This window comes from Drosophila montana, unplaced genomic scaffold (genome assembly GCF_035044405.1).
Source record: "Drosophila montana isolate Dmon_TW-CO22-7 unplaced genomic scaffold, ASM3504440v1 contig_2397_1, whole genome shotgun sequence".
NCBI lineage: Eukaryota > Metazoa > Arthropoda > Insecta > Diptera > Drosophilidae > Drosophila > Drosophila montana.
The window spans coordinates 1,182,744-1,210,459 of NW_026997278.1; the positions used below are offsets into that span (position 1 = coordinate 1,182,744).

General features: G+C 36.9%; 1 protein-coding gene across 5 annotated transcripts; it reads right to left on the reverse strand.

The window, feature by feature from the left end:
• Window positions 1-1,368: 1,368 nt before the first annotated feature.
• Window positions 1,369-23,806, reverse strand: dati (datilografo). Of its 5 annotated transcripts, none has more exons than XM_064681430.1 (10): window positions 23,598-23,806; window positions 20,370-21,481; window positions 15,792-15,893; window positions 10,472-10,757; window positions 5,513-5,697; window positions 5,095-5,260; window positions 4,713-5,024; window positions 4,190-4,257; window positions 2,773-3,354; window positions 1,369-2,706 (listed from the first exon to the last, which is right to left on the reverse strand). In XM_064681430.1, exons 2-10 carry the CDS (start codon window positions 21,243-21,245, stop codon window positions 2,044-2,046), a joined length of 3,240 nt encoding a protein of 1,079 aa, XP_064537500.1. In that variant the 5' UTR covers window positions 21,246-21,481; window positions 23,598-23,806; the 3' UTR covers window positions 1,369-2,043. The 5 variants fall into 5 exon arrangements, with proteins under 5 accessions (XP_064537500.1, XP_064537502.1, XP_064537501.1 ...); XM_064681432.1 differs by having other exon boundaries at window positions 5,095-5,230; window positions 15,816-15,893; window positions 23,598-23,805; XM_064681431.1 differs by having other exon boundaries at window positions 15,816-15,893; window positions 23,598-23,804.
• Window positions 23,807-27,716: the final 3,910 nt, after the last annotated feature.

A 27,716-nucleotide genomic window follows, 5' to 3' on the forward strand; every position in this document is an offset into this window, starting at 1 on the left:
TGTTTTCAAGGGTATTTAATTTTCGGCATCAGATGTAAAATAATGAAACAACGAGTGATTTTTTGGCGATTTAATTACATGTTATACTTATAAGTATATACATATTTTAATCTTATTGCATACCTTCTTTATACACGTTCAAAATGAAGATTTATATGTTGTGAATGTTTCTAGTTATGGTTAAGCACAGTCAAGACTTGAATTCTGTTGCACATGGATTGTGAACATAATTCCGGCAATCTGCGATGCAATTTAATTTCAATTACTTAGCTAAAGACTCAAATTCCAACTGGATTTCGGATCGTATCGTAGCAATAATCTTAGTTCACAGAGTATTATTTTAATCTTTTGCAATATACAGACGTACGATTTTATTACATTTACATGCTTTATAGAGAGCTTCACAGGAAAATAATTACGCAAATTTTGTGACATAGTAGCGTCGTACTACTCAAAACTATTTACTTTCCTTTTTATTTCAAAAATATGTAATAAAATCTGAAATATTTAATGAAATTTGCTAGAACTATTGAATACTCTCATATTTTGTAGATTAATGACTAAATAAATGCATAGATTTTCTAAAATTATGGAAAATTATAAATGCTTTTGGAAATCTTATTGAACGTTCTTCTTTTTTTAGTACAATAATATAAAAAAAATGGAAAGCTTCGTAGTGTAAATATAACTTTTTCTGAATACATATACACTCCTTACCTAACTATACGACACCTAAAAAATTGATTTTTAAGTATAACATTAGAAAAATCTGTAAGTACGAATTGAAGGACAAAGCATAACGTCTAGAACTGAGTCGTTGGTGTTTTCGGCGTAATGTTTTCAATTAAATGTGCCCCAAACATTCTCTATTCTTCCAGTCTATTTAATTAACGGAACATATTACTAAGAACGTTTCAGTTTGCCGACTTGAGTCACAGGGCACAGTATCCTGCTTATTACTCCCTATTTTCCTACAAAAATGTTAAGAGGCTATTTTCTAGTACATTTATATACCATGTGCTGTTAATCCTAGTATTTGGAAACGCAAAAAATGCGGGATTAAACTTCATTTCGTCACAAAAGATTACCTAAAGCAAAAGAAAATAATTGAAATGTCGAAGATAAAAGATTTTTACCTCCTTTACCTCATTAAAAAATGATATACCCTTTAAAAAATCAAAATAAAATATGATATATTAATAAAGAACTTTTAAGCGAATGGTGTATATTGCAACTATTCAAAAATATGAGCATATCAAATAAAACTAACGGTAAATTTTCACTTCGTAATCATAGATTTTCCAGCGTTTGAAATGTAAAAAGGTTTCCCTACCCTTTCAGTTCGGAATATCAGAAAATACGTTCTCAGAGAATTTCTAAATTTATATTATGCGCAGATCAATCTTGTTTCCAGTAATCGATAAGTAACAATAAACCCAGAAGTTATTTAAAAATACACTTTCCCTATGGAAAGTATACTATATGGGTCCGGTTTGGGAAATCTAGTCCGGTACCCAGTATAAACTTCTAGAATTACAACTCATTAAAATATAATTGTTCGGTTTTTTATATGTGTGTATTAAACACCGACATTTAGCTCTTAAGTATTTTGTGAACTTTAGTTTAGATTTCACTTAAAATATGCGGTATTTTAAGTACATGCGTACAATAATATATTGTACATGGTGTTTTTGTTGGTATGTAGACTAAAGTATGTTCTATGTATATACAATACATGTGCATTTTTTTACTGACTTGCAGATAAAGCACATAAGCAGATACACATAAAAAAGTACACATATTTTCCCATAGATGAGTAAATTTATGTTTTTACTATTTTTAGTCTCTTTCTGATGTACTTATCTCCCAGAGAGTCATTAGTGGACTCTATACGAAAATCACAGCAACGACACAGATCCGGATTCAGTTCGTTGTACTGGGTGCTGATGATACAGGGAGAAATACGTGACGCCAAAATTAATGCTGGTGTTCCCGTTGAGGATAGCGATGTGTCTTCTGGTACTGTGTAAATTCGCTTAGACTTCATGAGTTGTGTGAATTCGGTTGTTGCTCCTGTAGTGATTGCGGGTGCGGTTGCGGGTGGGGGTGCGGTGTTTGGTTCGCGTTCGATTGGAAACGATGCGGCGATGAGTGCAGTTCACTGCCATTGATCTGCCGCTGTTGATGTGCTGAGGATTCGCTTTTTATTGTGCTGGTAGACGTCGAGTTAGCGTTGCCACCATTCGTAGCGGCCACCGAGGCAGCCAGACGAAAAGCGGCCTCAGTATGGGAGCGCAATATCGCCTCGGCTTGTTGATGCATTCGCAGTGCCGTCTCAGGATGGTGGGTATGTTGAGGATGTGACGAAGCCTGCTGCGAACTGGGTGTCACTGCGTGCTGTGAGTAATTGGACGCTTGGTGGTGTTGATGATGAAGTGCTTCCATTTGATGCATGCCACCCAAACCAGAATCCAAAGAGCCGCGCATCATGCTCATCATGACGGACGATGTGTCTGTCTGCATTTGTATGCTTGGAACGTTTATAGTCGGAGATCGCCGAGTGTTATTATTGCTAGGATGCGTCTGTTGGTTGCCGAGGGGAGACAATAATGGCAGATGGGGCAGCTGTTGTTGATGGTGAGGGTGTTGGTGCTGATGCTGCGCCTGTTGCTGATGGTTTTGCTGGTGCAGCTGGTGCTCGCCAGGCTAAAAGTAGCAAAAGGAGAATTAATTGAAGCTCTGGGTTGTAGCCGATCCGTTTAAAAGTCTTACCTGTTGTTGGTGATTTGTCGGATTGTTCATGCGCATGGCGGCAGCCAGGTTGACAACGGCCGCCTGGACTACCGCGCTGCCCGGTCCGGTAGATGCTGCGTCTATGGTGCCATCGTGTGACCTTGAGCCAGCTGAGGCCGCCACTGCCGCAGCAGCGGCTGATGCAGCTGCCATTAAGGACATTCTGTTAGCATGCAGCTCGGCATCCATACTGTACTGGCTGGAACTGGGCAGTCTCAACTCGTTCAAATTGATTTTATTTGAACTACAGTTGTTATTATTATTGTTAATGATATTATTATTGTTGTTAACGCTGCTATTATTATTGTTGTGACTGCTATTCTCATTTTCACTTAATCCCTGATCCTGTTCCTGATCTGATGCGGATGACGAGGACAGGCGTCCATTCGACGAACACTCCGAGTTCGCTGATGGCGAGGGACACAATGAGTTAGAGCCGCCCGGGTTTACTCCCAACGGTAGCATACTTGCAGTCTCTCTGACCCCGCTACTCGTTGAAGAAGCAGCTAATGTTGCTGCTAATAGGGATTCGCGTTCGCGTTGCTCTGCCGCCGCTCGAGACTGAAACAAAAAATTCAAAATGCGTTGTAATTTAAAATAATTGTATATTTTATTTCATTTCGATTATGATAATTCTAGCTCAATTTGCCATGCCGCCAGTTGTCAAAAATTATTACATTCATATGGATTCAGACGGACCGAGGGCAAGACAGAGATTGCATAAAATCAATATACTCTTATCACTTCGTTGAAGGGTATACACCGTTTGTGTTAGCATTGTGACAATGGACGAGCTATGTGTCAGCCGTCTCCACGTCCATTAGTGTATACGGATATTAATTTTACTACTTCTTTTTTAAGAGCAGAATGTTTGGTATATTCCATACGGCACCATTCAGGCTGTAGAGTGTCAATTAACTGTCAAATAATAACAATTTAGAAATGTATTTATTTTTTAGCCCTGATCTTATCTGTGTGAGTGTGTATGTATGCGGGTGTATGTATGTATGTTTACATATATACAAACAAACATGCATACATATATATGTATACAAACATCCATACATGTTTATGCAGATATGCACACAAACATATATGTATGCATGCATATATTTATATATATAAGAATTCATGCATACATACATGTATGTATTTATGTGTATGTATATGGATAAATGGGTTTGAAAACGATCCAAAAAAATCACATATTTGTAAATTTGTTTGAATAAGGCCGTATGAAAAATTATTATAGGATGGTTCAGCTACCTAGCTCTAACGGTTTGGATTGTCCTTTCATAACCAACCAGTCACTTAGTCACTTAGTTGCGTAAAAACTTTCTTATACATATAGATTAATATCATAAATACTGAAATTAGCCAGCGCGAGTGTACATACCAGAACGTATTGCGCCGCAAACTGATGTTTGGGATCCATGCGCATATGGTCCATATGGGTAAGAAGACCTGAAACACAAAAAATAATCAGATGAATTGTATTGTTAAATAAACTAATCTGAGTAATTTAAGCTCTTGTCATAACTATAAAAGCTTTTTGCTTGAGGTGTTAGACATCAATTTCAAGCCGATCGAACGGTTAACAGTTGAATATAACCGTTTTTCGCCAAAGTTGAGGATGGTACTATTAAAATAGATGTTTTGCCTATTTATTCAGTTTCTATGTAGAGCTTTGAAAATAAGGTCAAGTCCGACCAGGAGAGAGAACAAGAGATGAGAACAACTAATGCCATAATATTTGATAGAAGAAGGTAGAAGAAGGCTAAAGGTATCTTCTAGTTGGGTATTCCAGACTAGAGCACTCTTACTTGCTAGGAATGAGTTTTCCAAAGACGAGTCATTTTCGTTTGAGCTGTACATCAGTTAGTCGGTCACTCAGTCGGACCACACAGCCGTTAACTTACCGTTTTCGTGCGTGAAGACTGCCTGACAGACGGAACATGGCCACATGCGCAGACTGCTTGTCAGCTGGGAGGTTTCGGCATGACAAGCCAAGTGCTTGCGTAAGGATCCCTCGTTGACGTAGTGCTTGCCGCATACGGGGCAAGGGTGGTTCGCAGTTCTACGTTTGCCGAGGTAGCTGTCATTCAGGCTGGATCCGCTGGTTGTCGATGGTTGGGCGCAGCTTAATTCGGACGCGCATTGCGCTGCTAGCGAACCGGGCCCAGCACCACCGTTGCCGCTGCCACTATGGATACTATCACCGAATTGAGCAGCTGTGAAGAGAAAATATGATTGAATGTGATACCTAATGAAATGAAAATCCTTTTATGTGTGATTTCTTACGTGGTTCGCTTGGCGTCGGCGACTTTTCTTTGTGGACATGCTTCATGTGGTCCAATAGCGCCTCGGTGCCGAGAAAGAGCTTGTGGCATACCGGACATGACGTCGCATTGGGCCCACCAATAAGTGCCGCATGCTGCTGCAAGACACCAAGATGCAGCTGTAGCTCCTGAGGTGAGGCGATATGGGTTGTCATGAGATGCCAGTTTGCATTTGGTGCGTGCATTAAAAGAATTGATGGCAATGGAAGTGCGTTTAGCAGAGGGCAGAAACACAAAAGAAATGAGCGATTTGAGTTTGAAGTTCTGTTATTTGTTTGTTTTTTGTGTTTGTATTTTAGGCTTGAAACTAAACAACGGTGCGGGTGCTGGTCGATGCTTAACACGATAGACATCGCTTTAAACTTCCAAACGGTACTCACCTTGGATGTGTGCGTGCGCAGGCTGGACTCTGTCGCGAAGCCCTTGCCGCAAATATTACAATGAAAGGGCCGGTTCTTGGCTCGCTCCACCTGGGCATCGTGGTTTCGCAAGTGCTGCTGCAGGTTGGAAAGCTGTATGAAAGCTCTACCGCAGTCCGGTAAGTGACATTTGTACGGTCGCTCTCCTGCAAATTTTCAACATTTAGTTTGAACTAGAGATATTCATTTAGTTTGAAAATAATCTATACTCCAGTTATAAAAACAATTTAAGATATACATACGTTCCAACTCTCACGCAATTTTTATTTTAAATAAGTTTTGCGAGATTGAGTTCATAATACCCCAAATATAATTAAAACCGTTATGGAAAACTTGGCGAAACATATGAAAGGATAATTCCATTATGCTGCTGGTTGGAGCTGGCGACCGGCTGGCGGTTCACATGCTACAATCTGGCTAGCTAGCGAGTCAGCGCAACTCACGCAATCGATTCCATTTGCTAATTATGCTCGTTAGGAGTTGGAGGAGATGCTGGTGGCTACATGCGTGTTTATATGAAGAGCGTTTCCATAATACAGAATAATATACAATATCCATTTGAAAAGGGTTGCAAAGAAATGATTTAGAAGCATATCTCAATAGATACACACTTCAGTCTTTTGCGTATATCTGAAAAATTTTAAAAGTATAGACATCCAACTGAAACTAAAAGCAATAATGGTCAGCCGAATGTGACAGACTAAAAGGTCTGCTGAATACAGAACCTAAGTGGCCAAATATCATCTAGGCATAGCCCTAAAACAAGGTATAAGATCTTAAATGTTTCCATAATTAAACACTTTGCGTTGGGGATGCGGGTGTTGTAACACTCTCAGACACTTGAATACTTTAACGTCTTAAACGTGCAGTATACGGCACAGAGCTGTAATTGACTGATTGACTTCATTTTAACAAGATTAAAAGAGAGCGCTAGAAAATGATGTCGCAGACAGCGACAGTCAGTGGGAATCCTTTCAGGGTCGCAACGCATCGCGTCGTTGCATCTTTTCGTTGGGCAAGTCTCTTAAATGGTAAGCCTTTCGAAAGTTGGAGCTATGCAGCAATTACGTGTTTCAGATTTGCAAGAAAATTAATTTCATTTGAACGCGCAATTAAAAGAAAAAGTGGAAGGTCAGTAGCGCGGAACGGTCAAAAACGGTGTAGTACGGATAGTTGGCAACGCCAAAAGGACTAAACCATTTAAGCTACTTAGAGTCACTTTGCTTGGAAGCGACACCTACTAGTAAATGCAAATAAATAGCAACAAAGTGCAGTCTTTTAGATGAAACTGCGGTCGCGAGCACACTGAATGCCTTGGAGCCCCCCAACTCCAATAGTAGCGACAATAACCCGTTCGGAATTGCGTTGCCCGATGTCGGCGGCAGTTGCCACAAGTGTTGCCAATACAGCTATTTTCTAGCTAAATTTGACTGTTGAGTGGTCGTTAGCCAGAAAATGTTGATATTATCGAGTGCCTTCTGGATATTTTTTAGCTTTTGCGAAAAATAGTTGACGCCCAATGCAGTGGGACTTATTTGGCAGCATGTATTTTAGCGTTCACTTTATTTTTATTATGTGGCATGTCAATAACTACCCTGTTTGTTGCTAATGGATTCAATCTGTAAAATAGTAGGACACAATATAAACAAGAGCTTCGGGTAATAACCTGAGTGATGCTGACTTCATGCAATGCATTTAAAAAAGTGTGACTAACTATACAAAAACATTTTGTACCTACAAAATTATTTAACCTAAAATCGCACGTATTTACGTAAAAACAGAAGGCAAATTTTGAATGAATTGCCCAAACAAGCAAGTTAACCTGTCGAACTGTTAAAAGCAGCCAGCTCTAATACTACGTACGACCTCGACATTTTTTTTAGCTGCTTTCAAATTGGCTTTAGCTAATTTTTTGCAGCGAACGTTGGCAACACTGGTAGCCACAGCAGCAACTCTTTACACCTAGCAGCACGATGCCGCCCTTTCTATTTGAACAACCACTTAAAGAGCCTTAAAGTATGCAAAGGGCCGCGTGAATACGTGCTTGCAATGGAATTCCGTGACTGCCGCCTAGAAGCTTGCCTTCTGCGGCTTTTGCTTATATAGCGAACGGAGTGGACAAGTGAGAGGGGCCGTGGCCGGCTGCCTAATAGCCTCTTCATTATCTGAGTTGTTGATGTTGACGCTGGTCCTGATGCTGATGCTGATGCTGTTTAGCCTCTTAGATCGCTGCGCGACAACGGGCCGTTAGCATTGCATTGTCTAATTACCAAAGCCCAAACCGAAACCAAAGCCAAATCTAAGCCCAACACCAGGCCCGAACCGGGAATACCAACTCCTCATACATATCTAGCTGAAGGTCGTCGCTTTGCTTTCATTGACGATGCCGTTTTCGGTTGCAGGGTGCAAACTGGTTTTTAATTAAAGCGTATTTGGTTTTTTTTCAGCATTTGAGCATTAAGAAAAGAAGGGAAATGAATGCTAAAAGAAACAAGAAACTAAGCATAAAAACTGAAAAAAAAAAACAACAAAAAAATTGTAATTGTAATGTTTCAATCAGGTGTGAATATAATTTGCTTCAACTAAACGGAAGACGCTGGGAAACAATGTGAGATCTTATGTAAAAAAAAATCATCGCTTTCAATGCGGCTAATGACGTTGAATAATTTCCGACGGCTAGTCCATCCCTATTCCCATTCCGATCCTGAATTATATTGCTATTACTGTTCCCATAGGTATTTTTATTTCACTGTAGTCGCAGCTGGCGTCGACCGAAAAAGTCGCGACGAAAAGCACTCAAAGTTTATTTAATTATCATTGTCATTTTGTCATTTTATCATTTTGTCATTGGAACTCCTAGATTTGACGAGTCTGTATTCAGAAAAGAAAATATTTGCTGTACTCTGGACCATGGTCGCTGGAAATGCAATGCAGAGTAGCCCTCAACTGAGAATGTCGAGTGACGTACAGAAAGAGCGGGTGAAAGAGAAAAAGCTAAATGGGCGATAACAGTGGCTATGAAAGTGCTCTGGGCGTTGTGGCATTCTAGAGCCGATATAGTTGCAGTGTAGAGAAAATATTTGTCGGTATTTTTAATAAAAGATTAAGTAAAATCAAAAAATTATATAGTGTTGTTCGTACAATGTGTAAAAACAGTTAGATATGCTTTATTTGACAGTTAACGACAAAAGGATACTCTGCACCCAGTTTCGTGGTAAACAAAACACAATTAAATTAAATTTTTAAATTGTCTAAATCTTTGTACTATAAGATTATGAAATAATCAAAAATGAGACCCGCTTTAATGCAATGGACAAATATCGATTGGCAGTCTGACTTTTTAGCCAAGCTCGGATATGTTGGGAGGTTAAAAAGCCAAGGCACCTAACAAATATTTGTTTGCCTTAGTAATTGTAATTTTGAATTTCGGTCTAGAATATTAATGTCGCTAAACATGAATTCGTCCCACATTGCAACTGTTTTAGGGGCGTTTAAATTTGTCCAAGAGTACTGAACAATTTCATCAGCTTTGTAATTACGAGGACTAGCAGTGAAGAAAAAATATAAGTAATAAGCACATAATATGAAATCAAGCTTGTACCAGAGAAAGCGCAAATTGTAATTAGAAAAATGTAGAAATTGGTTGGGAATTGTGTATGAGGCGGCTAAATACTTAAGATATGAACACAGACCTTTAATGTCTCAGCTGTGGATGTTCCTTTTAATTTATGTATGCTTTCATTATTGAGGTAGTGGAAAGTATTGGAAGCCAAAAATGAGTATATTTGCTGTATTGCTTAACCAGAAGATGAAGGACCAGAAACAATATCCTATGGTTACTTCTGTTTAACTTTTGGGATCCGAGCTCAACCTATTTCATTTGGTTTTCCTGTTTACAAGCTATTTTAAAATAAAATTAAGCCCTGAATATCTTAAAATCTTGTATTACTTTAATTAAATGTGTAGAGTACAATGTCCGTCGGCCCACCTGTCCGTTCGTCCGTTGTTCGACTGAGTAAACGTGTAGATTTCGGAATCTACAAAAGATAAAGACTTGAAATTCAAAATATATTTTCTTCTTTACATACGTTAAAATAGTTCAATTTATTTGTTTAATATTATGGTTGTTAAGGAATAACTCAGAAACTACTTATAGGCGCTAGATAAAAGGAATTGGCTCCTTTAAAGTATACACCGATAAGGTGTATACCGTTCCCTCCAAAATTTTTAAAACTAAAGTGGGAGCATTGCGAATTCATTGCATTATGATTAGACAATAAACACCAAAGTTAATCACGAACGTATTTCCCATGTGGGGCCTATAAACATAGTGCATATATGTGTGTTTTTGTTAACGTATGTATCGGCGCGGGAATTTGTGTCTTTTAGCCTGGCACTAACGAGGACCCTTTCTTCTTACTCTTGCTTTTCTAATGAGAGTTGTAATGAGGTGACGCGGGAATTCTTATTTTCGCTGCCATTTTAAATCTTCGTCAATTTATTTTATCATCAATTTTATTAGACTTGAGACTCGAGATGAGCAACGCCGCTCAATTTGTTCTAGTATTATATAGCTTGGTATGAGAGCGGCTTATTAAAGAATGGACCCTTTCTTCTTACTCTTGCTTTTCTAATGAGAGTTGTAATGAGGTGACGCGGGAATTCTTATTTTCGCTGCCATTTTAAATCTTCGTCAATTTATTTTATCATCAATTTTATTAGACTTGAGACTCGAGATGAGCAACGCCGCTCAATTTGTTCTAGTATTATATAGCTTGGTATGAGAGCGGCTTATTAAAGAATGGTTAAAAAACATTATATAAGCTTTAGAACGTTGTATTCTGATTGTAAAACATTTGTGCATTTTCCCCTAAACCCCCGAAGATAATTTTTTTAATTGTTGGTACTACTAGTACTTACCGGTGTGCAGTCGCGTGTGCTGCTGTACGTGGGATAGCTGCTTAAATCTACGATCACAGTAGGAGCATTTATAGGGCTTCTCGCCAGTGTGGACGCGTATGTGCTGCACAAGTTGATGGTTGCTGGAAAAGCTCTTCATGCACTGCTGGCACTGGTGTGGCTTTGTTTCTGCGCCAGGCGTTGTACCGCTGCCCATGCTAGCCGTGCTGGCCACGCCGTGCGCTCCCAGTCCGACACGAGGAATCTGTTGTTGGATTTGCTGCATGGCGCTCTTGTGCATGAAAAGCTGGAAAATGAAATTGGACGAACATATCGGTTACAAGCGATCAATCCTGTTTTGCAGCGACTATTGTAGTATACTCATACGCATTGGTATGAAATCGTTTCGTATGTAGGACCTATATGTATTTAAAAAATATGTATATCAAGAGAATGCACATAGTCATGCGTCTGTTTTTACTCTGGACACTTGCGATTGTCACTTTGGTTAACAATATTTCAAAATTTAGATGCATATTTTGCAGAATGTTTTGGGTGTCTACTTAATTTTGTAACTATTGTCAAGGTTAAGCGCTGATTTGTGAGTGTGTATATGTATGTGCACATAATATTTAATTGTGAGTTGGGAAGAATATATCGACTTTCAGCTACTACCTTCACGCACAAACTGCTGTCGCGTCTTTCTTTCTAGGGTCATTTATAGATTGTTAAGAAGCTTTTCCACAACTATTAGCATTCTTTTTTTCTTACTTCTTTTTTTAACCAATTTTTTTGTTGAATCTTATTATAAAAATGTGTATAGTTGCATGTCGTACAAGACGAAAACAAGTCAGCAAAACACTTCTCGATGTTTGTTTTTTTTTTAAATTTTTTGTATAAACAGATAAAAGCCAGAACGAGACATATCTATTATATGAATATTAATTGGACTGTCGAAGATTAAATGCTCTTACAGACATATATAAGATGATCTATTTTTTGTCTTGTCTTGCTCCAATGTAAGCTATATAAAACGGTGATCCGTGTAGGAGCTTACTCAGATGTTTATTTTAATTTTTTGTAAGCAGATAAAAGTCAGAACGAGACATATCTACTATATGGATATTAATTGTACTGCCGAAGATTAAATGCTCTTACAGACATATATGAAATGATCTATTTTTTGTCTTGTGTTGCTCCAATGTAAGCTATATTAAACGGTGATCCGTGTAGGAGCTTACTCAGATGAAGATAATAATAATTAAGTTCATAATTTGTGAATTTCTGCTGCGTATCACATTTTGCGTAAAAATAACAATACCCTATGCAAGCGAATTAATAATTGTGTATAAGTAAATGGGCATTTTGGATCAAGCCAAAAAAAACTTTCTGCTGATTTTTATAAAATTTATTGTGACCGTTTAGTGCTCACAAGCAACAATAATCAAAAAAATTCAAGACTCATAAAGTAACAGAAGACCTTCGGTTTCCTCGGGCGATACTTTTATAGGTTTAGATGGAAACTTTCTGATAAGATGCGTAAAACAACATATACATTTTTTTTCGTATGCTGTCACAGATGTGTTCCAAGTTACAAATCTATAAGGTTCTTAGATAAAATGTTGATACCAAAGCAGTGTTTTACTCAGTTCTTTTGTTTTTTTTTTAACTGAGACCTTTGATTGCAAGTTTTTATGAAGGTTTTAGGTAAAAGGTATATCAGAAATTAATTTTATTAAATGCATTAAATGCAAAATTATTTTAGGCAAATACTAGATATTAAACATGTGTTGCACTTCTTAAACTTCTTTATCTCTATATATACAACTGTTTGTACTGTAACTGTAATAATATGAATGATTATTGAAGAACTTCGACGTTCGAGAAGTTTTAAGGGCATAAATATGTCTTTAAAAATTAGGAAAATTTAGGAGAGTACCCAAGTTTATCTAGTTACGTGTGAGCAACCAACAAAAACTCATACTCCAATACCGATAATACACCTTAAAAATCCACAAGAAATATGGTCGTAGGTGCGACCGGAGTATAAGCAAGAGGACGATGGCGATGGTAAAGCATACACAGGCAACCGGGCAACCAGGCAGGCAGGCAGTCAGACAACCCGCGTGCGGTGTTCTCTGGTTGGTTGGTCGCCAACAGTTTGTTTGCACTCCCGCCGATTCGCTGCTGCCGCTCGTCATTTGTCCGAGACTCTTTGCCACTGCAGTTTTTATTCATTTGGCGAGCGCAGCCATGACACAGGTCCCAGTCCGGCTCCTTCGCTCCTTCGTCCTTTGCATCGCATAAAAATGGCGAGTACTACGGACAGCGCTGTCCAGCCACTAGCCAGCCAACGGCAGTTCTGCGAATCGTCGGCAAATGAGAGTGCGATAATAGGACGGCCGTGTACAAGTGTGTATGAGTGCGTAGAGGGGTTAAGAGGAATGCGAATATGGAATGTGAAGTGGACGAGGGTCAGTAGATTGTCGTTGTACAGGGGAAGTACGACTAGCCGAACACAGAAACCTTAAAAGTGTACATATACTACATAGATATGTACCAATTATTAAGCATATAAGAATATATTATGTACATAAATATTCATATAAATAAATGCATCAACATTTTGATAAAACATAAACTTTTAAAATAATTACAAGATTTTCGACGTAACCGAATATCTAATCTATCTAGAAAAAGCTCCTCATATCAGGTTTTTGACGATATATTGAAAATACCATGTACATAACTTTATTTCTAATGCTTTTATAATCCCAAATGCGGAAGTTGCTTTGATTAATAGTATACTGCTTGTCTGATACATACAAATCTAAGTAATTCAAGACCGAGTGCTGTGAGTATCTTCAAATTATGAAGTCTAATATTTGAAACTCTTGTAGATCGACCAAGAGATTAGCTGTGGATCAACTAAAACAATTGAAACATGTATATTATTATCTACTACAAAATGTGTACCACCAATTTTAGTTTAATATGTGCATTATATTACTCTGTACTGTGTACTGTGTATGTGCATAAGCATATTTGTACTTAGGTTCTACACTACATACATATGTATGTAAAAACTACATACATATACTTTTTTTAAATTTCTTTTGCACATTTTTAACCGCTCTCTTTCTCTGTTCTGTTTTGCAGTATCGTTTTTTCTAATTCTTCAACACACGCATGAGGGATGGATGGCAGAGGGGTCTCTGCGCCAATGAATATCTACTGTTGGCCTCGTCCTCCTTCTACGGTGTCTGTGTGTGCTGCCTACCAGTGAGCTGTGTGAGTGTGTGAGTAGTTTGAGGGTAAGATATGGTACACCCTATAGGGGAAGAACGACGGCAGGGGGTAACGGTAACCGTATGCCGCTGCTAATAGAAAAAGAACGAACAAAAAAAACGACAGTGGTCGAAGGCGAGCAAAATGAAAATGGTTGCAAAAAATGTTGCTTGGCTGAGGGGGTGAACGAAACAAAATGTGTGTGCATCTACTCTTGTTTTTCTTCGAATTTGTATGAACCGCGAGGGTGGAACAATCCCAGACATACCACACACTTACACACAGACGCACACAGGTTATTCGTTCCTTTAACATGTCTGTGCGTCCTTCGACATCTTCATGAGCTTTACTAAATACACATATAAATACTGTGTGTATGTATGTATGTGTATGTACATATGTATATATATCTCTGTTTGTCTGTAAGTATGTACATATGTCTGTTTATATGCATAAATGTCTGCATGCGTTTCTGTTGGTGTGGCAAAACGGATTTTGTTTTTGCTAAGAATTTTAAATTATCTTGGGATGTCGCCTTAACACCCTTCCCACAACACTCGTCACGTGAGGGTCCGTTTTTATAAAAAAAATGTGGGTGTAATTTGGATTTGATGCAAATTCTGTACACATCAAAGGACAAATTCAAATTCATGTAACAAGCAGAAAAATACAAGTTCGATTTTTTTAAGTAAATACATATCTTATATATATATATATATATATATATATACTAGCCGGGTATAACCCGGCCTTGCCCGTGGCCCGTATATAATAATCGCTTTGAAAATGATTCTGAAACTGATCGGACGGTAAACAAACAACTTACAAACATACAAACGAATTTGAGGGCGAAACGTCACCCACCAAATCTTTGACCCCCATTTCTACCAAGGAGGGATGGATTATCCAATAAGTGCGAAACACCCCTCCAATGAATTTGAACAAATATCTTTGAAAATTAATTTGAGGCCGATCGGATGGTAAACAAAAACGTTTCAAAGAAGCTTTTTTCGCGATTTTTCCTCACTTGCGTGTGGAATTTCCCGAACTGCTTGTATTAACGTATAGATCTCAAAGATATTTAAAGATTTGGGAGCTTCATATACATATCACTGACTCACTGATGTATTTGCACATACATATGTATATAATAAATAACAAATATATCTATGTTGTGTGTGTGTGAAGGAGGCTTGTGTGGCTTGTCTTTTGATTCAAAATACAATCTTACCGCTGATGTATCAAAGATTAAGAAAAACAATAAAAACCAAACAAACCAAATCAAAAAAATTAAATGCATTTACAAAAATTATATTTATTGATCAATAAGTACATTACGCATTAAGAACTTGTCTAAGTCCATCATACAGTGTCTGATGTCCAAATGATAACGGATCAAAGCGTTCGATTAATTCTACGCTAATCGATGACTTAGTATAATGGCATTATGCCTTGATTTAAGAATTGCAACTTAAAATAATTAATAAATAACTTGTTTGTGTATGTATGTGCGGGTGTATAAGGGGTATGTATGTATAAGTCTGAATGTTTTTGTTTTCAATCATCACGTGTAAACACATATATTTTAATATGTATTCACGTCTTCTTCACGAAGTTGCGATGAAATGTTTCCTTGTTAATGGTTTCTAATAAAAAGAAAGCCAACAATTGTCTGTATTATAAAGCTAGAATCCCTAAAATTGTAATATTTATATAGTTGTGCAGGTTCCTTTCAGACAAAGTTCGCCGGTTCAGTCATCGTTTGGAAGTCACCGGTTCAGAGTTGTAGTTTTGGAAACACCAACCCAATTATCAAGAAGACTATTTTCTACTTATTCTATGAATTAAATTTATATTTACAGACGAAATAATAAAAACAAGTACGCTCAGCAAAAAGTTGGAAGTCTTTAGAAATCATGCTCTCGGGTTGATACGTTTTTCAATTTTATCTCATGTGCTTAAAGTAGTTATATATGTATGTAAGTATGTATGTATGGAAAGATGTGCATGTACATGTGATATTTTGTGTCTTCAACGTGGAAGAGTACTATACACAACGGAAGAGATGCCAACTCACTCGTTGCAGGGTTGACCAACATTCTTCAAGGGTACGTTCACTGATCGCTGCTGCGCTACTGGACCTGGAGAGCTGAAGCTGCAATGGTACAATCAGAATGGAATTCAATGAACAAATATTTGTTAGAATAATTTTAATTTCAAACAGATTCATTTTAAAAAAAGAATACTTCAATAATATCATTACTCAATATAAGTAGACCTGTTTCATATTTCATAATCTATAAACATTTTTAATTTTTATCAGCATATGGTAACATATGCTAACATAAAGCATACATAAACAACATTTTCAGTATGCTCTGTAACAATATTTACAATTATCGTAGAGTTGCAAAACTAAAATTAAATTAAAAAATAATAATAATTATTAAATTTATATATATATTGATGATCGAAACAGGTCTGCTTCTTTTTATCTTTCAAGAGTATTCCATAAATCTCCAGCAGACACAGTTGGTGATATGCCAGCAGTTCTGCGCAGTATACTGCGCCAACAGTAGATATTAGAAATATTTCTCTTCAGATTTGTTGAAATTAACGCTACTATATAACGAAGCATAATTAAAAACAACAAAATCGACGAAGATAAGTTTTAAAATTAATTACTTTTTATATAATTGGTTTAAAACAAAAAACATTACGTGCGTTTCTACATTTGCCAGGCGGCAAACGATCGGTTAGTCGGCTTACAAAAATTAGATATGGTACTTTATAATAATTAGTACTATGTGTTTTTTTTGTAATTATTTATTAATCTTTGCTCACACAAAACTAAATCTGAAATAAATAAGGAAATACAAATTCAGATGAATAAGAAAATCCCGCAAATGCTTAAAATCCATTTTTTAATTTATTAATAATTGTTAGTTGATAGATTAGATGCCTTTCAACTGGCATGAAAACTGATAAAGCAGATTATGGGGAAGCTTTAAATCGAATTCTTGAGTTTCATTATAAATATCACTTGCTCCTAACAAATCACATTTAAAGCTTATAAAACTTGATTTAAAAATGTTTTTATCAAGCTATTTAAGCTATCAAGTATTCAAATTACAAGTATATTTGCCAATTATTTGCGATTCTATATATGTAAGGGTCCCAACTGAATAAATATAAGATATATTTATAAGTATATAAGTACAATTTTATTTAAAAAGTTAAATCTGAAATATAAATCAATTAATTTATATACCATGAGGTACCTTAAAAATTTTTTTTTTGATTTAATAAATATTTATGTACAATACATTTTTAAAGGGTTATTAAAAATATCGAAACGTGTTCGACGTTTTAAAAAGTGTTTGAAGTGATATTTGCGTATATTTACTGCAAGCCTAACCAGATACTAGCTACACTCTACCTATCTACATATGTTACACATCTTAATCATTAAAGATGCAAATTTTGTCGATGTTGAGGCAATTTCCATTAGTGAATGTAGGTTATACGTGTTTCCCCCTTAGCTAATGCGAAAGTTAGGTCAATGGGGTGGCACAAACGAAATGAAAGTAAGTGAGAGAAACTTATAAGCAAATCAAAAAAAGCCAAGATCAAGAAAAGAAAAATAATTCGTAGGGTTAGTGAATTTTGACAGATTTTCAATTGAAAATAAAATTACATCGTGCTCCTTTTCACAGTCAAGAGTCATTTTTAAAAGGAGATCAAGTCGGATGAAAATCAAAGAAAACGGAACGAAGAACAGTTATTTTAATAATTCTTTATTAGTTGTTTCGCGCGTTTATTTAAGTTCGCGTTTATTTTAGTTATATAATTTGTGTTGATTGTTCTTAGATATATATATAAAAATATCATACACATGTATGTACACATGCTATAGCCAGACAGTGACAAATTAATATGCGAGTCGGCTCGCATTGGGTTATTATATACGCATGTCGTAGGTAAGTGGAAGTAAAAAAAATACCGAATCCTTAAATGAACCAGCACCAACAGCTCTTGCGGTGTCCTTGTCAAATTATTTGTTTGTTTACTGTTTCTACCGAGATAACGTATGTATCTATGTGGGTGTTTGGGCATATGTGCATGAGTAGATGTTTTTTAATGGATATATATCTCTGTTTATAAACATGCCTGCCCATATGTTTGTGTATGCATGTACGCATATATGAATGTATATGTGTATTTGTATTTGGTATTTGTATCGAATGCACCAAGGCCTAGACCCGGCTAAGGCTGTTGTACGAGTTGCACAATTGACGGCAGCGATTCGTGGAGCACTAAACTTTCCGATTATGGCAACCTACGCCACTTTTTTTTTGGTTTTTAAGATGTGTAGCGTTCAATACCACTTGGGTCGCGTGTGCCTTTTTATTATTAAGTTTCTACATATTACGCTAAGCGTAAATTTAGTATTTCACTGTAGCACGCGGAGTCGCACACAACCTGACGGCCCGATGTCCTTTGAACTTCTGCCGGCAGACGCTTCGCCTTATCTGTAAACGGGATAGCAGCCCAACGTCTTATTCTGTCGTAGTCGTCGACGCCAGCGGCTCTGCTCTGGCTCTGTTTCTAGCGTCAAGTTGTGCTTCTCCTTCTAACTCGTTGGCATCGGCATATGTGTCTGTAGGAGTGTGGCCGTACTATTATTGTTTTCTTCAAGAAATTATGCGCGAGTTACATTCATGAAAAAAAAACACACATAAAGAACGAGAAGAAAACAAAACGCTCTCTCTTTTTCTCACTGAATGCGGCGTGGAAAAGCAACGCAAAAATAGAAGTAGCAGCGGACAGCGTAAACGTCCGAAGCAAGAACAGGAATAACGTTTGTGTTAGTGTGTGCGTTGTATATGTATATTGTGTAGTGGTATAAAACTAAACTAGCACTCACTCACCCACCAAAAACAACCCACAGATTAAATTCCACCCCATCCACATATACACACACATACATACGCATTATACATATATATATTTATTGTATATATACATATATACGGAAACAAAGAAGGGGAAATAGCCAACGCTAACGGGAGTCGAACGCTTACGTTTATGGATTGGGGTTACTTGAGGAAAAAGACACCTAAAAACCTAGCAAGCGATAAGATTTTTTTGTCCCTTTCATTTCTTCTCCCTCTTTTAATATCCCTCTCTCTCCCTCTCTCTCTCTTTAACGCTCTCTTTTACTCTCTCACCCCTCGTTCATCATGTATATGTATTTATGTGTGTGTGAGATTAATTGAAAATTTGTTTAGAAAGGGGAAGTCACCATGAGAATATCCACCTTGGTTGAACCGTTAAAGAAAAAGAAAAATTCTAGACCAATTTCAACTCTCTTCAACCCAACTGACTGAGCCTTACGAATGCCAGCTCCACTCATAATTAAATGTCTGGAAGTTTTTTAATGGAGGGCGAAAATTGACGCACAGGAAAAAAGCTTTATTCCATTCACTTTATATTTAGCAGCAGTTTTGAGACTACCCCTTTGACGTTTTCACTTCAAGCGGAGAACCAGTTTGTTGAGCTTTTAAGTTCTAAACACAAGCGGAAGGGGTAGAATATTTATGTGGATGCATATATATATATATATGAATGGGAAATTTATGAGACTTATTCTCTTTCAAGCTTGCTTTTAACTGTCTCTTTTGCAGTGTGGCATTACCTAAGAGAAATTATACTCTAAACCAACAAAATGCATCGGGGTTCAGTTGTAAGTCGGTCGTGTATTAAAATAGCCAAATAACTCCTAATCACACTATCACAAAATTGATTAGCTCGTGCTTGTTTCTTATTAAGTACCAGGATTTCTTATTAATAGAGGCTCACTTTTTGGACTATGTAAATATTACTTCTACAATTTACTGAAATACGAAAGAAACTATTATAAGAAAGCTCTTTTATTCTACTAGCATAACTTCGACAATGGCTAAAGATCTTTATCCGAGAATTGTGTTTTCCAGTGAGTGTTGTATGCAGCGAGTGGATCGCCGCCTTACTGGAAAGACACCCATCTTTAGAGTCTAGCTAGATAGTATTTTGTAATTGTTACACAACTGGACTCAATCAACATAGACCATTTGCATAGAATAAATAGATTGAGCAATTAAACTAAAAGATAAGCGTAGTATATGTTCTACGCGTATTATTTCATACGGTCCCCAGGATGCGTATAAAGAGAAGATGAAGAAATACCAAAGTCGTTTTGGATGTCAACGTACCAATTTAACTTTAAATCTGATTTAAAAACCTCACAACTTAAATCGACGGCCCAAGGGTGCAATATTGAAACTAATCAAATATTTGTTATATAAATGTGGACATATTGACAAGTGGATTTTACAAGCTGCACGGTTTCATAAAGAAAATAAATACTTTGAAAGGAGATCAACCACCTGGCGAATCTCTAGAAAGGTATAGTCAAAAATGTTCGAGCGTCTAAAAAGTGTCGAATAGACGGGTGGGAACACAAACTCAATAAATTTTGTTATATGTAAGATATTGCTAATTAAATAAATATTCTATGCACTTACAGCTTCCATAAAATAATAAGAAAAATTTATTCAACAATTACTTATTTTTATTTTATTGCACGTACCTGGATTTCGTTGGCCAACTTTTCGTTGTTGTACTTTATATCGGGTGTTGAACTACCGCCAGACGGAGTTATCGAGTGTTGCGGCGATTGCTGACCTTGGGATATCGTTTTGGTGAGCAGTGGGCTGCGTGGCTGGTGTGGTTGCTGCTGCTGCTGCTGCTGGTGAAGTTGTGAACGCTGCTCAGAAGGGCCGGCGTAAAAGCTAGTACTGTATGTCTGCTCGGATTGCTGCGGGCGGGGATCCTCGGAGTGCTGTGGCTGCTGCTGCTGCTGTTGGTCATGCTCTTGCTTGGTTTTAACTGCAAGATTGCCACTGCTGTTAAGATTGTGGTTGCTAAGCGTGGGAATAGGAAGCGGCAGTGGATTGTCCAACTGATCTGTCGAATTAGCATTGCTGCTGGTGCTATTATTTTGAGCATGGTTATTTAATGCCGTTGATTTGAGGTGCGCTGCCGCGGCCGCCGCGGCGGCTGCGTTAAATAACAAATGATGGTTGCTCAGCTGCGTTGACGTTGGTGCCGTAGCCACCGATTGCTGCCCTCCAAATGATTCGTGGCTATAGCACTGTTCGACATGTTGCTGCAGGAGCTGAGTTTCAATGTTCTGCTGTGGCTGTTGCTGCTGTTGTTGCTGCTGCTGCTGATGTGTCTGTTGCTGCTGCGGATGCTCTTGTTGCTGCACCTGGTTCGGCTCCAATTTGCTATTTAATGGCAGGTGGTTATTGTTATTTGTAGGGTTGGCATGCTGCTCCTGCTGGCTGGACAAAGGGTGCGGGTGCTGTTGCGTATGTTGGTGCTGGTGCTGGTGCAATGCCGTCGCAGCAGTGTGCAGTGCAAAGGGCGCTCGGGCCTGCTGCCAAAAGTCAGCCGCATCCATTTTTAAAATATGTAACGGAATCTTGTTTTGTGGGATCAGCTAAAGCTCTGAAGCTTTCAGCTTCGTATCCGGTTGCGCTTACGTTTGAGGTCGGTGTGGCGGCTCTTGATGCTGGTAGGCTTTGCCTATGTACTGCTGGTCGCTGGTGAACTGCAACAGCAGCCACTCGTCGACCTTTGCTTCCGATCGCAGTAGCAATTCTTTCGGACCCAGGGTGATGGATCTGTTCCAAACAACTGGAAAAGTAGGAGGTTTTTTGAAAATAGCTTTTAATCTCAAAAATTTAACTATTTAAATCATGTAAGCCATCGACTTTACATGCGTACTTCCTCCAATACGTATACATTTAAAAATTTTTAGTGTTCTTGCCATTTAAGTTTCAATTTGGTCATCCATGGTTATTTATTAATTTTGACACACAACCTACAGATATTCAAAAATAAACATGTGTGTTGAATATCTGATTTCCAATGGATTAATTCTTTAAATATATTTTTCAGAGTATGTATATTTTAGAAGAGTTGTTAGAACATTTTAACGTGATTGCTTTTTTTAAAGGAAAAATAAATTTTAAAGATAGATTTGATTAATTGATAATAACAATAATTACTAGAAAATAATCTTACATTGTCTTCTATTTAATTTATCTCCATAAAATAGAGCCTAATATCTTAATTTTTTATTTTTTAGCTAAACTTTGAGAAATGTGCATTTGTTGGTCTAAATATTGTATTATATTTTATTTAAATTATTTGCAAACCAATACAAAGTATTAAGAATGTATATATACTAAATAAGTTATAACTTGCATTAACGTTTTTTCTTGAAACATGTACTGCAAGACAAATTATAAAGAGTATTATATACTCTTTATATTTATTATTTTTATTATATTATTATATTTAAAATCTGAATCACTTTTCTACAAATCGCGAAAGAATTATTTTAACAATATATGAAATCGAGTGCGAAGAGTAAGAATAGACCGAATTTTAAACATTATTTTAAACATGATCTGAACATAATATGCTTGGTTTACTATAACACAAGCATTTTGGAGGTCAATAAGTTTATTTGTATTGTTTTTTAAAAGTTAAGTAAATATATATTATTGTTTTATCAAAGGTTTGCTGCTTAGATATTCCATACGGCATTTCAATTACAAGGCATACAGTACGTTACAACTGATCTTGCAAAGTTGGGTAGTTGGGTGCAGAACATACTTGATTTTGTTACATTTAATATTTCCACTTGACCTGAAGATCTATTGATCTTTGTGGCCAACAACTAAAGCAATGTAACATGTTGACACTAAAGTAAGATTTTAGAAACCGCGCACTTGCTCCTTCTAACGTATACACGCGTCGAACTCGTCGTCGCTAGCGGCACCCTAGTTCAGATAAGGATAACCTGGCGGCACGCGAGTCATTGAAAAACTAATTTTGTCGCTGCCTCGAACAAGTATAAATATGAATGTCGCAGAGGGTTCAGGACACATCTCGCGTGCTTAGAAATAGAACTTGGGTAAAAGCAAAAGCAAAAAGCGAGCCGCGTATTCGGCGTTGGCAGCGGCAGAGCAAAGTAAGTCAAACATCTTCGTTGCGAGCTCCGTACATCTTCGGGCAACAGCGAAGCGTCTTCGTGTCAAACGCCAACGCTAACGCCAAAACTTGTCCTGGACTCACGTGCGTCCTCTCTTAAGTTTACTCTTGCAACGCTATTTTCAAGGCAGGTTGCTCATGCTGTCAGTTGGCTCTTGTGGCTCGCCAGTTAGGAGAAAAGTAACAGTAACGGTAACAGTAAGTTTAGCCGTAGCAGCCACCAAGTGCAATGTGATACACAAATCTGTAAATGTTTATCTAGTATTTCTTCAGGGTATGAGTCCATGGTCAAATGACGCTTGATACAATTTTCTCTTTAACATGGTATTGATGAATCCTACATTTTGTTTCAGGCAATTAAAAGCTTCTTTTTGATCCTAAGCATATGAACAATTTTTGTGAAAAAAGAGTTCTTATGGCAAACTCTTTTATTTTTCAAGATATCATGAAATCTGAACAAACGCATCAATTTACAATAATGAGCTTCATAATGATCAATAAACATATTAATATCAGACTACAAAAGTGCGTTGTGAGGCTATAAATAAATATATATTATTCCTATACTTTCCATCAATTCGCAAAGGTATATATATGGTATACCCCGAAAACAATTGATAACATTGTTTTTTTTTTATTTATGAGTTTAATATGGATTAACGAGTACCCTAACCTTAAAAATTATATGAGTTTTTTGCATTTACGTTACTCTTGCTTAAATCTAAAGATATAATAGTATTCTAAAACCCACCATACAATTGTAAGCATTCCTACTCCTTGTCAAGATTCATTGCATTGGGCGTCAGTCATTTGGAATGTACAAAAATGTTGATTGATAACGGAATAGGTTCCACTAACATCCGTTGATTTTATGTTACCACCTTTATTTATAATATCCTATTTTTATGTTTACAGTTTATATATTATTATGCATTATTGAAACTAATTTGAACTTAAGGCCGGAATAAGGCACACGTTGCGTTTTCGAGATATCGTAATTTGATCATTTTTTTTTTATTGTGTCAAGAACTAGTTTATCAAGATTTTTCAAACTTGTGAAACTATAATTTTTAGTTTATTTTCGTTTTCTGCATTAAGCTTTATTTTTCGTGTTTATTTTTGCTTCTTTTTATTTTTTCTTGGTTGCTTTAATAAGTTTATCATCACAATTTGTTTATTCTTTTGGTTAGGGTTCAGGCCAAGAATATCACCCAAATATTTTTATTTTCGTCTTTGTCTCTTGCTCGGTCCCTTCTCATAAATTTTATTAAAAGTACTATATGAATATAGGTTGTATTACACGTCCACTTTTTGTTGAGGTTGGGGACTTTTACTAATTTACTAATTAATTGAATGTTATGTCATTTATTGTTTATGATTCAATGTGTATTTATGTAACCGAAATAAATAGTTTGAAATGAATGTCATAAAATAGGATTCGATAAAATTATAAAATTAATTTTTTCTTATTCTACTAAACACCTGCTCGTGAGTGGGTGTTTCTTAGATCTATGGATATCCAGAGCTTTATGTAAATGTGTCTTTACCAACTGCGCTATTTTCCATATACTATCTGTAAGTGTCTAGTACTATAGTCATCATAATTATAGTTATAGCCTGCTAGAAAATACACAATATTAGGGATAATATCGACTATTTTAAGTATAATAATTTTATTTATTTATTGAATCTTAGGGAACTACACCAATAATTATAATGTTATGTTTGTGTATAACTATATTTGACTTTGCTGTCTGCTAGGAATGGCTGTGTTTGTATATGTTTGTGTGTGAGTAAATACTAGCTATATGGTATGTGGTATTCTAAACTGTCTGTTCCGGTGTCAGTGTGTTTCCGATAAGCATACAATGAAAGTATTTTGATGCTGATCGTTGGGCTTCGAGCAATAATTATGTTGCGATTGGCAGACCTCTTAATCAAATCTTAATTACTTTTATTAAACCTATGTTTGTTTTGCCTAGTTCAATGATCGCCTTCAATTTTGCTCTGCTCTGTTATCTATAAGAGAAGCTGAGAATGGATGATTCTTCTCAAAACGAATACAGAATTAAAATTTAATTATTAAATAAAATAAAAGTAAGTTATAAAAGACTTTATGGATATTACGGGTTTTCTTATTTGGTTGGGTAGGTATTTTAAAAATGGGTTGTTTTTGCGTTAATTGTTGTGTGGTTCATTTAAGTTTTATTCTTTAATATTGTTAAATTTATGTTGCAGTAATTTTCACATTTAATTTGTTTAGCTGGCTCGCAGTCAGATTGATTGATAAAAACACAATAATTTTTTTTTATGTATACCCTTGTTGTGTGAATCGGTTTACTTTTCAGTTTATTTCGTTATCAAAATTGTGAGTTCGTTTCGTTTCGCTTATATACTTTAGCTTTGTACTTTTGATTCCAATTTTGCAATACTTTAATAATTTACTAAACAAGTCATGTTCACATATTTGTTTGTTGGTTTCAATTGGTTAAAGTGACGATTATCGGAGAATTTTAGGCTTGTTGTTTTTTTAATTAAATTATTTTTTATTTTTGTGGTTTACTCAGGTTGAGATTGGTGTTTTATAAATATTAATGTAAGTAAATAAATTGTTTTAACTGTATCCGTTCTATTGCTTTTCAAACTGAATTATGGTTAAGTTGGCATGAAGTTCTATTGTTATTTGCGTCAGGTCAGCAAATTTGGTTTGAAAACGTTTTTGGTCTATTGTTTTTGGTAAAATTATGATGATCTGAAATCAGAGTGAAATGTAAAATGCGATCAGTACTAGAGTGTTTTAAAACGAATACGGATAAAGATTTATTCATGGAAAGGATTTATTTGGTACAATGATGGTTGCTATGTAAATTGAAGTGTGAATTAGTGCGGGTTGTGTTTAAATTGAAATAAAAATAAAATGAAATCCCGGAAAATAAATATTTCCTTTTTCTGAACAACAACAATTTTTTTAGAATTTTTCTTCTTGTTTTTTGCACAAGCACAAGATATTCACGTTTGAGAAATAAAAATGCTCCGCGAGGTCTCGGCGATCCGCAGTCGGCTGTTCTACTCCATAGACTATTGCGTTTTTGAATACGACGACGAAATAATAGAGAATAAAAGTTGGCTGCTGTTACTGAAAAAAGCGGCGTCGATATGGATGTGTCGAAGTGCGTCCAGGTCGAGGAGCGCAGCGGTCGGTAGGCTTATTATAAGATAAAAATGGTGTACGATAAACAAAAACGGCAGCAGCAGCGAGAGCAGCAGCGCCGGCGCCAGCGTCAACATCGGCAGCGCCAACGTATGCGCTGGCAGCAGCCTCATGCGCTTTTTGGATTTAGTCGTAAATGTGGATACCCCTGTAGAATGTAAGTGAATTTCCATTTTGGCTGTAAATTCATCGAAAATGTTCGTTGGTTCAGCTAACGGTTCGAACCATAATATTAAAAAATGCATTGAACCAAACAATTCATTGAATAGTTTGGTAGACAAAAAAAATAGGAGACATACCAGAAGAAATAATTTTACAGGTGAAGATAACCTACGAAACAAAAGATTTATATTTCGTCTTTTTACACAAGTTATTGCCGATAATAACATGGTTATGCCATTTTAGACAAACCTGTTACGCAAGCGCAACTTTGCCATTCAAATTGGCGACCTTCCAAAATATTTAAAACATTTTTATAAAATATCCTAGTCGATTTTAAGCTGTATTTTGGTAGATGCAAAATGTTTTCAGCCCACCATGACTAGTCGACAGACAGTAAAAGCCAGACCAAACGCCAACGCCAACGCTAACGACGACGCCGACATCGACGTTGGCTGATACGTCGGCAGCCACAGTTGCAGTTGCAGTTGCAGTTGCATATTTGGCAGCCGATGTCCAGCCACATGTCTGATGTTATTGTTGTAGTGTCTCTGCTGTTATGGAAGGGAGACACAAAATTTGTCTGCCCCATTCCACTCTCCACGCGCTTGCCAGCTACACACATACACAAACACACACAAACTCACACACACACACACACTCTCATGCACGCACGCACGCACGCACTCGCATATGCAGTGTCAAGTGCAGTTTTCGCCGACGCCAACGCCAACGCCGATGCTCCGACGAGTTGCATTCGAGTGCAGCTCCTGCTGCACTTTCTACAGTAACATCCCTTATTTGGCTCCCACCCTAGCCACTCTCCAGAAAACTGCAACGACTACCCCTAACTCCTTGCTGCTCTGACAAAAACCCCCATCACCCCTTTCCCATCTTCTTCCCCCTTTGTTTTGCTGCTCGCCAGGTCGGTGGCATGCAAATTTGTGCACGATTTAATGTCTACTTCATGGCCTTTGCTGTCCTTGTCTCTCTTGCATTCATGATTTACTCTCTCCATGTCTCCCTCTCTCCTGCTGTCTGGCTGTTTATGTTTATGCAATGCCTGGGCCTTATGAATGCGTGTGTGTGTGTGTATGATTGTATGCCAGGATGCATTTCCGCTTGTTGCTACGGCGCTGCAATTGCACTTCTATGTACATGCATACATATGTATGTACATATTTATATATGTACATGCTTATGCATTCACGTATGAAACTGGGTGTGTGTGTGAGTGTATGGACTATATGCACATACATACATACATAGAAATGCGTGTGCAGCGTGTGCATGTATTTGAATATATAAGGGTGGTGTACATATATTAATTTATATAGCATTCATTTACATACATATGTATGTATGCATACATATACAAATACATACTTAACGTCCATTTTAGTTACCATTTGTCATCGCAGATGCCTCGACATCGATTTTCGGCTAGCCGGCTAGACACCCAACATTATTGATTTGCCCAAATAACTAGACAATCTTGGA

Bases quoted from the DNA above. Each gene is read 5' to 3' on its own strand.
- dati (XM_064681430.1), bottom strand. From the start codon at position 21,245: ATGGATGCGGCTGACTTTTGGCAGCAGGCCCGAGCGCCCTTTGCACTG. The intron at 10,758-15,791 runs GTATAGTACTCT...TTCATTTTCCAG, and splicing joins GTTGGCATCTCTTCCGTTGT to CTTTTCATGCACAAGAGCGC. The intron at 2,707-2,772 runs GTAAGACTTTTA...TGCTACTTTTAG, and splicing joins CGACAAATCACCAACAACAG to CCTGGCGAGCACCAGCTGCA.